Source organism: Melopsittacus undulatus, chromosome 19, assembly GCF_012275295.1.
Source record: "Melopsittacus undulatus isolate bMelUnd1 chromosome 19, bMelUnd1.mat.Z, whole genome shotgun sequence".
NCBI classification, from domain to species: domain Eukaryota; kingdom Metazoa; phylum Chordata; class Aves; order Psittaciformes; family Psittaculidae; genus Melopsittacus; species Melopsittacus undulatus.
Genome location: NC_047545.1, coordinates 2559013 through 2567939, shown reverse-complemented (window position 1 = coordinate 2567939; position 8927 = coordinate 2559013). Strand labels below are relative to the sequence as shown.

The window sequence follows — 8927 nt, the reverse complement described above, 5'->3', positions numbered from 1 at the left end:
CTGCAGCACACAGCCTGGTCCCGATGGGGGGGGGAGGGTTCAGCACTGGCACGGCCGGATGCCAAGCCCAGATTAACCATTGAAGACGTCACTTTCCATTATGGGAAAGGCTCCCAAAGAGCCCTGGAGCTTTTGGTGCCTGGGATTAGCCTGCGGTGTGCTCAGCTCTGGGTGAGGGGCTGGCAGTGTGGTGGTGCCGGCGCCATGAGCAGGGCCAGGAGCTGCTCCAAGGGGCTTTGCCTGGGCAGCTGAGGGTGACCATGTGGGAGCAGGTCAGGAGAGCTTTGCTGGACTCGCTGTCCACGTCCTGCCTGCGGCTCTGGAAGTGGGCACGGGCTTTCTGGCAGAGAAATGGCCTCCTGACGCTTTCCATGCTGTCGGTTGTCACCGGCTGCCTGCTGGGCTTCCTGCTGCGAGCACTGGAGCTGACAGAGCTGGTAAGTGTGACCAGGATGGCAATGGGAGCAAGCAGGGCAACCAGCTTGGTGCTGGCAGCACAGCAGCATCGGTGGCCCCAGATGGGCACAGCCCCAGAAGCAAAGGCTCCTGCCCAAGAAACCCACTTCTCAGGGCAGGTTTCTCCCAGTGGCTTTTCTTTGGGTTATTTTCTGATCTAAAAGCTGCCAACAAACACCAAAGCTGCAGGAGGAATCCTGCATCCCTGCCCTGGGAGCGGAGGCTGTGGGATGGACCCTCCGGGTGGGATGCGGATGCGAGAGGGGAGAATGGATGCTCAGTAACACAAACAGCAGTGCTGGGATCTGAGGGCTCCACTCTCCCCAGGTGTGCAGATGCTCAACCAAAGCACGTTTCCTCCCTCTGGAGACCCAGCCAACGAACAGGGGGTAGTGGAGAGCCTGGGGGTGGTCACCTTCCCTGAGCACCCCTCGAGACCAAGGCAGTGATGAAAAGGCACCTAAAAGGTGTTTGCTCAGCGCTTTCTAGGAGCTGCTCAACATCACTGAGCCAAACCCCAGGTGGTTCAATGGCATCGGGTGCCTTGGCTGTGGCTCAGCCCTGATCTTCAGCCAGGCCTCAGGGAGAGCTCCTCTGGCCCTGAAACACCCCACGTCACCCACTAGGGTTTAGCAAGGTTCTGTCACTTCAATTACACCTCCAGCATCAGCCGCCCGCAGTGGGGCTGAGCTCGGTGCTGCACTGACACTGCTGTAATCTCCTGTACCCCAGTGCAGATGCTGACAGCAGCCGCAGGGCTCCTGCCCTTGTCCTGCCGTGCACTGAGCCCATCCGCCCTCTGCCCCAGCCCCATCCCATCCTCCTGCCACAGCCCTGCACGTGCTCCCCAGCAGCCACGATGGGAAAGGGTCAGGAAGCTGAGAAACACACTGGGAAAAGAGGAGCTGTTCAAGGCACTGCTCCTCGCACCCCCTGCACCAGCTGGGCAGCCCCCAAAGCTTCTGAGTAACCAAAAGTACCTGCTTGACTTGAGGCCATCTCAGGTCCATCCCTGACACCTCTACAGCACCAGTGATGGAGGAATGGGTGGTGGATGGATGGATGGATGATGGATGGATGATGGATGGATGGGTGGGCAGAAGCTGCCATGTTAGAACCAAGCTCAAAGCTGGGTCTTTTTTGGGAAAAAGGTGAATTTATCAGGTTTGAGCCCTTAACCCACAATCAGCATCCACTTCTCAGCTCTCATCTGACACAACAGCTCTGCTTTATGTGCAGGAGAAGCAGTATTTCTCCTTTCCTGGAGAGCTCCTTATGAGGATGTTGAAGATGCTGATCCTACCCTTGATCACCTCCAGGTAAGACACCATCTTCTGCTTCTAAAACACCACATCTCCATCACATTGAGGAGATCACCCCATGATCTCCTGATGAGGAACAGGGTGCCAAGAGAAGCTGTGGCTGCCCCATCCCTGGCAGTGCTCAAGGCCAGGTTGGACACAGGGGTTGGAGCAGCTGCTCCAGTGGAAGGGGTCCCTGCCCTGGCAGGGGTTGGAACTGGAGGAGTTTTAAGGTCCCTTCCAATCCAAACCAGTCTGGGATGCTGTGACATCACCCCAAAATGGCCTGGGATAAGAATAACCCCAGCAACCCTGGCTTGGTGTTCACCAAGCCCCCATGATGGTGGCGGATTGAAAGCATCACCACCAGCAGCTCTCCTGTAGAACCCTCTCTATTTGTAATCCAGTTCTGTTTAAAAGTAGTTTATGGGCTGCTTAGGAAAGCTTCTGTGTCCATGAAGTCTGAACCAGCAGCTCTGCCCCTGGGAGAGCAGGGTCCATCCCCACCAGCATGTTAGAAACCCTGCTGACTCCCAGCACTGTGCTCCCAGTGAGGCACAGAAGCAGCACAGGGCATCAGAGAACAGTGTCACACCCCAGAGAGCAGCACTAGTTATTTACCATCAAAATACACCAAGAATATTTCCCTTGGAGATAACAGAAAACACAGCCAAGCCTTGAAAAGGGATTGGAGAGACATCTCCTGCCCTTGGAGCTTAACCTGGGTTGCCATTGGCACTCAAATGTGCAAGAACTCAGTGATGCCCTTAAGCATCAGTCCAAACCTGTCTCTGGAGATGTCTCCCATCAGCTGCATCTCGTGCAGCTTTGGAGCAGGCACTGACCGCGATCTCCTCTGGTGCAGCCTCATGTCCGGGCTGGCCACCATGGACACCAAGGCCTGTGGGAAGATGGGGGTTCTCACCATCACCTACTACCTCTGGACAACCTTCATGGCAGTGACCGTGGGCATCATCCTCGTGGTCAGCATCCACCCGGGCGCAGCTGCCCAGAAGGACAAGTACTCGGTGGGGACTGCGGTGCTGAGCTCTGCGGATGCGCTGCTGGATTTGATCAGGTACAGGCTGGGATGGTGTTTTACAGATGAGACCTCCCCACGAGGCTCCTGGGGACACTGAGACCCTCAGGGAAGCAGAACCACTCACCATGCTGACAGGCACCAGCACCTCTCTGCCTTCAGCTCACACCAAGCTGGTGGTGGCTGTCACGGTCCTCTTGGTCTCATGCCCACCAGAGGTGCTCCCCACGTTGTTTCCTGTGCTCTCACAATGTGCTTTAACCCCTGTGCCATTGCTCTCTTACAGAAATATGTTTCCCTCTAACCTCGTTGAAGCTTCATTCCAGCAGGTAAGTTCCCTTCCCCTTCCTGTTTCCCTTCCCCTTTCCCCTTCCCCTTCCCTTTTCCTTCCTCTTTCCCTTACCTTCCCCTTCCTCTTCCCCTTCCCCTTCCTCCCTTCTCCACCGTCATGGTGGTGACTTTGCCTCTGTGGTCAGAGCAGGATGAAGCCAAGAGGACCTTGACCTCCCTGCTTTGCTTCTGTCGCAGTATCGAACAGTCCTGGTCCCGGTGGTGAAGTCTCCTGGCATCCCAAATGTCCCAGGGAAAACTCTCAGTTTTATCTACTTTGCACCTGACGATGAGAACCCTGAAATCCATCGGCCTGTGTTCCTGGAGCTGACACCATCTCCTGAGGTGACCTACAGGACCCTGCCTGGGACCAGCAACGAGATGAACGTCCTGGGAATCGTCATCTTCTCAGCGACAATCGGTACCAACCCAGCAGAGATGAGGATGTTTCCTCCCCCAGTTTTCCATTCTCTGGAGAGACCTTAAGGCAGCTCCAGTGCTTAAAGGGGCTGCAGGAAACCTGGAGAGGGGCTTGGGACAAGGGATGTAGGGACAGGCCAAGGGGAATGGCTTGAACCTGCCTGAGGGGAGACTGAGCTGAGCTCTTAGGCAGAAGCTGTTCCCTGTGAGGGTGCTGAGGCGCTGGCATAGGGTGCCCAGAGAAGCTGTGGCTGCCCCATCCCTGGCAGTGTTCAAGGCCAGGTTGGACACAGGGGCTTGGAGCAGCTGCTCCAGTGGAAGGGGTCCCTGCCCTGGCAGGGGTTGGAGCTGGAGGAGCTTTAAGGTCCCTTCAACCCAAACCATTTCACAATTCTATGTGCAAGGGAGAGGGAGGAAGGTTTACAGGGGAGAAAGTCATGGGAAGGAGAAACCTGAAGCATAAGGACAATGAGTGCGAAAGAGGAATCAGGAGGGGAAAGAGTAGGAGGAGATGAGGCAAGCATGGGGACAGGATTACCGGTAGATTAGGAGGTGAGAGCAAGGAGCTTGAATTTAGTGTATGAGGAACCAAGAAGCCAATTAGAGGATTTGAGGGGTGGAGGCAGTGGAGGCAGTGGAGGCAGTGCTGGAGCCACTGGAGCTGGGGAGTGTCTGGTTGTAAAGGGTACAATACAGGGGGTGCCTGGAGGAGACAGCCCCAGTGCGACAGGGCAGAGGCAGACCCAGAGACCCTGCAGGAAAGGAGATGTCTATGGCAGGACCCTGTCCCATTGCCCATCACCATCTGCTCACCAGGGACACCTGGGGACCCTGCTGAGCTCCTGCTTGCAGGACACGTGCCCGGCTCCAGTCCAGCCAAATGGGGAGAAGGGACTTTTGTGTTCTGAGATTATCAGCCAGCAGCCTGCCAGCGTGGGAGGGAGGATCAGCACCGGCTTGGGACACAGTGGGAGATCACCTGAGTCAGCCCTGGCCTCCCATATGCACTCCCTGGGTCCTGCACAGGATGGAGGGGCTTTGGACAAGGACAAGTCTGGACTAGGGACTGCAGGGACAGGCCAAGGGGAATGGCTTGAACCTGCCCGAGGGGAGACTGAGCTGAGCTCTGAGGCAGAAGCTGTTCCCTGTGAGGGTGCTGAGGCGCTGGCACAGGGTGCCCAGAGGAGCTGTGGCTGCCCCATCCCTGGCAGTGCTCAAGGCCAGGTTGGACACAGGGGCTTGGAGCAGCTGCTCCAGTGGAAGGGGTCCCTGCCTGTGGCAGGGGTTGGAACTGGAGGAGCTTTGAGGTCTCTTCCAACCCAAACCATCTGGGATTCTGTGATAATAAAACCCAGAACTTGGGAAATCTGCACACTTTTGAGTGTTCATCCAAGTGGCAGCCATGGTCTTTTCACTGCAGAGCAAGGACAGGGCTGCAACTCATCGTCACATCCTCACCTATACATAACCCCACCAGGCTTCCAGTGGAACCCCTTTGGTGACCACCAGAGCCTCAGACACTCGGCATGACTCAGGTTGCTCCCAGGATTCTATTACCCCATCCATGTGCTCGGTTGCAGGACTGCTCCTGGGAAGAATGGGCGAGCGGGGAGCGCCGCTGGTGAACGTGTGCCAGTGCCTGAATGAGGCTGTTATGAAGATTGTCTCCATGGCAGTTTGGTAAGTCTGAATTCTGCCCCTTCAGTTGTTCCCTTACGGGAATGCTGATCACAGAGCTCCAAGTGTATTGTGAGCACTGGGGTGACCCTGGTCTGAGTGCACGCCGCAGTACCAGACACAGCAGTGACTGTCGAGTGCTTCCATCACTGCTGCAGCCCCATAAATCATCATTTATGTTTATTCTTTGCAGGTACTTCCCCTTCGGCATCGTGTTTCTCATTGCTGGAAAGATCCTGGAGATGGAAGACCCATCAGTTATAGGCCAGAGGCTGGGGCTTTATGTCATTACAGTGGTGTCAGGACTGGCCATCCATGGAATCATTATCTTACCTCTGCTTTTTGTGCTCATCACCAAGAAAAACCCCTTTGCTTTCATCCAGGGGATGCTGCAGGCTCTGCTCATCGCCTTAGCTACCTCCTCCAGGTATGAACACGTGGCTGAAATACACTGATGCACCTGAGGCATCACGTTTGGTGGAGGGAGAGGATGTGTGCACTGCCGGGGGGGCTGGGGGCGAACAGGAATAATCCAGAGGAAGCACTGTTATGCTCCAGCACTATCTGACATGAGTGTTCCCAGTTTCAGTGGGATGCACTGGTCCCCAGCAGGATGAACCTTAGGGCATCTTCAGACCCAGCCACTCCTCTCATGGGTTTTTCCCCAAGCAAACCAGCAGTGCTGGTGTCTGTGTGAGCTCATTGGAATTGCTGCAGTCACTTTCCTTTCAAAGGGTTCAAAACAGGGAGCTGGAAGTGCTTTATAAACCAGTGTGGGGCTACGGGCCTGGGTTTGAACTGGAAACATCAGAAGCTCCTCTGAACACCAAAAACCTTAACTCAAGGCCTGTGCATCCCAAAGCTCCTCCAAGGAGAAGTTTTCTCTGAGAAGATACTAAAATTGTACATTATCTGCTTTATTTTCATCCTTCAAAACATCCTTTAAAAGAAGAAACTCCACGTGAGACACCTCTGCCGTTCCTGGAGGATACACAGCTGCAAACATCTGCTTAGGAACCATTGCACAAGGCAGAGGGTTTCCTGGTCTCTCAAATGCTTCTTCCTATAATCCTGAGAACAGCATCTGGGGCTGTGGCCTCCCAGCACCCCTGTGGGTAATGGGAGCACCAGGGATGTCCAACAGAGCTGTAACCATCCCTCTCTGCTGTTGTGAGAGCGATGCCTTCATCACTGCAATGACACTGCTCTGGAGCCAGGCTGAGAGAGCTGGGCTGGGGCAGCCTGGACAAGAGAAGGCTCCTGAAGGGGAGACCTGAGAGCAGCTCCAGTGCCTAAAGGGGCTGCAGGAAACAAAAAGAGTCACAATCATCTCTTGTTCTGCAGCTCTGCAACCTTGCCCATCACCCTGAAGTGTCTCCTGGAGAACAATGGGATAGACCGACGCGTGGCACGGTTCGTCCTCCCCGTCGGTGCCACCATCAACATGGATGGCACCGCACTCTATGAAGCGGTCGCTGCAATCTTTATTGCCCAGGTCAATGAATATGACTTGGATTTGGGACAAATTATAACCATCAGGTAAATGTGCAGCAGCTGAATTACTTCTCTCCATCTTTTTAGGCTTTATAACAACCTCTCAGCAGAGACCTTGCTCCTGCTCAGAGTGAACGTTGCTGGGAGGCTGAGGAGTAGGGAAGGCTGCAGAGTGCAGCAGCAGAGCTGGGCTCTGCACCCCCAGAATCTGCTGCAAGATCAGAATCAAAGACTGCTTGTAGGTAAAGTCCAGGCTGCAAATGGGCAGCACGACTGGAGCTGCCTGTAGGGACAGGCCAAGGGGAATGGCTTGAACCTGCCCAAGAGAGGGGAGACTGAGCTGAGCTCTTAGGCAGAAGCTGTTCCCTGTGAGGGTGCTGAGGCGCTGGCACAGGGTGCCCAGAGAAGCTGTGGCTGCCCCATCCCTGGCAGTGCTCAAGGTCAGGTTGGACACAGGGGCTTGGAGCAGCTGCTCCAGGGGAAGGGGTCCGTGCCCGTGGCAGGAGCTGGAGCTTTCTCTCCCCTTTGGGAACACAATATCCTTCCATAGAGGAGTAACTTACCTTGCCATTCAAACACACTTTGCCTTTCCCCCCAGCCCCACACTATCTGCATGGCCACCTTCTTTTTGCAGCATCACAGCTACAGCAGCCAGCATAGGGGCAGCCGGGATCCCCCAGTCCGGACTTGTCACCATGGTCATCGTGCTCACTTCTGTTGGGCTGCCCACAGACGACATCACCCTCATCATCGCCGTGGACTGGGCTCTGTAAGTGACTCCCAGCACAGTGCTGGGGGAGGGGGTTGGAAGTGCCAGCTCACGGTGCTGCATCTGAAGCTGACTGACACATGGGTTGGTGCTCTGAGCTTCACAGAGCTTTGTGCCTCCACCCTGGGCACAGAGGGAACAGCACCAAGTCTCCTGGCTGCTTTTCTCTCTTTCACATGATGTTTAATTCCTCATGTGAAAGTTCCACTCTCGGAACACGAGGGCTCCACCTCTGAGCAGCACTGGGTGCCCAGCACCAGCACCAAACACATCCTCATGGCTCTCTCTTACCTAGGGACCGATTCCGGACGATGACCAATGTCCTTGGTGATGCTCTGGCTGCTGGGATCATAGCACACGTCTGTGAGAAGGACTTCACTCCAAAGGCTCCTGTGGTACGTGTTGCTTGCCTGGGCTCGCAGGGTGACCCCACAGACACAACCCGTGTTCTGCCTTAAGAAATCCAATGGTGGTTTTTCCTTTTTGCAGCAAGATGCAGGAAGCAGCACAACCAAACTCCCTTCTGGGGAGGCCTCACACCCACAGCCCAAAGACAACGTGATCGAAGTGATGGAAGAAAGCTTGTTTGGTCAGACAGGAGTTCATTATAACATCTGCCAGGTGTAGACAGCAGCATTCCTGCGCCTGGGAACAGGATCCTGCTGCTAACCACAGACCCTGTGTGGATGCTCTGCAAGACAAAGGCCTTACTTGGCACAACAAGTGGGAAAAGACTTCTCTGTTCTTTGAAGACCACAGGACTCAGCAGCAGCACCTGCAGAGCAAACCCTGCACCCGAGGCCACCTCCTGCTTTGCTTTAGTAGAGAGATTTCTTTTCTAATCATTGCTTTTTTATTTGATTTCATTCTTGGGTTCTCAGCTATAAACTGAAGGAAATCTTTGGAGCTCAAAACCCTGCATTTTCAGCTGGTTGAAGCATTCCAGCCTTGGCATGGACAGTGGGAATCATTTAATGGCAGGGATGGAAGGACTAGTTGTGTCTGTGTTTCTACTGGCTGTCTTCTTACACTGACCAGGCCCAATTGCAACCATGCTGATTTTCCCAGCTATGGATCTGTCCCCAAGTCCAAATTCCAATTACAGCCTTAAAATCACAGCCTTAAAACAGTGCCCAAGGCCAGGCTGGACACAGGGGCTTGGAGCAGCTGCTCCAGTGCAAGGGGTCCCTGTCCATGGCAGGGGTTGGGACTGGATGAGCTTTAAGGTCCCTCCCAACCCAAACCAGGCTGGGATCCTATGATACAATCCCTGGCGTGAGCCCTCATGAGCCGAGTGACTGCAGAAGGCAAAGCCATGCAAGTGTCTCCTACCTCAACCCTTAACTGCGCCTGGTCAGAAAAGCACTTAAAACACTTGGGCAAAGCTTCAACAGGTTTTATCTAAGGCTGCTCAAGCAGCCAGGATGTCTATCCTGGAATC

General features: G+C 54.8%; 1 protein-coding gene across 2 annotated transcripts; it reads left to right on the top strand.

Annotated features, from left to right (window-relative positions):
• Positions 1-260: 260 nt before the first annotated feature.
• On the top strand, positions 261-8281 carry LOC101877092 (excitatory amino acid transporter 5-like). Of its 2 annotated transcripts, none has more exons than XM_034070975.1 (11): positions 261-437; positions 1696-1775; positions 2623-2835; positions 3083-3125; positions 3325-3547; positions 5127-5226; positions 5417-5650; positions 6568-6762; positions 7352-7486; positions 7782-7881; positions 7976-8281. In XM_034070975.1, exons 1-11 carry the CDS (start codon positions 261-263, stop codon positions 8111-8113), a joined length of 1638 nt encoding a protein of 545 aa, XP_033926866.1. In that variant the 3' UTR covers positions 8114-8281. The 2 variants fall into 2 exon arrangements, with proteins under 2 accessions (XP_033926866.1, XP_033926867.1); XM_034070976.1 differs by having other exon boundaries at positions 7782-7930; positions 8040-8281.
• Positions 8282-8927: the final 646 nt, after the last annotated feature.

Bases quoted from the DNA above. Each gene is read 5' to 3' on its own strand.
- LOC101877092 (XM_034070975.1), top strand. From the start codon at position 261: ATGTGGGAGCAGGTCAGGAGAGCTTTGCTGGACTCGCTGTCCACGTCC. The intron at 438-1,695 runs GTAAGTGTGACC...CTTTATGTGCAG, and splicing joins CACTGGAGCTGACAGAGCTG to GAGAAGCAGTATTTCTCCTT. The intron at 6,763-7,351 runs GTAAATGTGCAG...TTCTTTTTGCAG, and splicing joins GGACAAATTATAACCATCAG to CATCACAGCTACAGCAGCCA.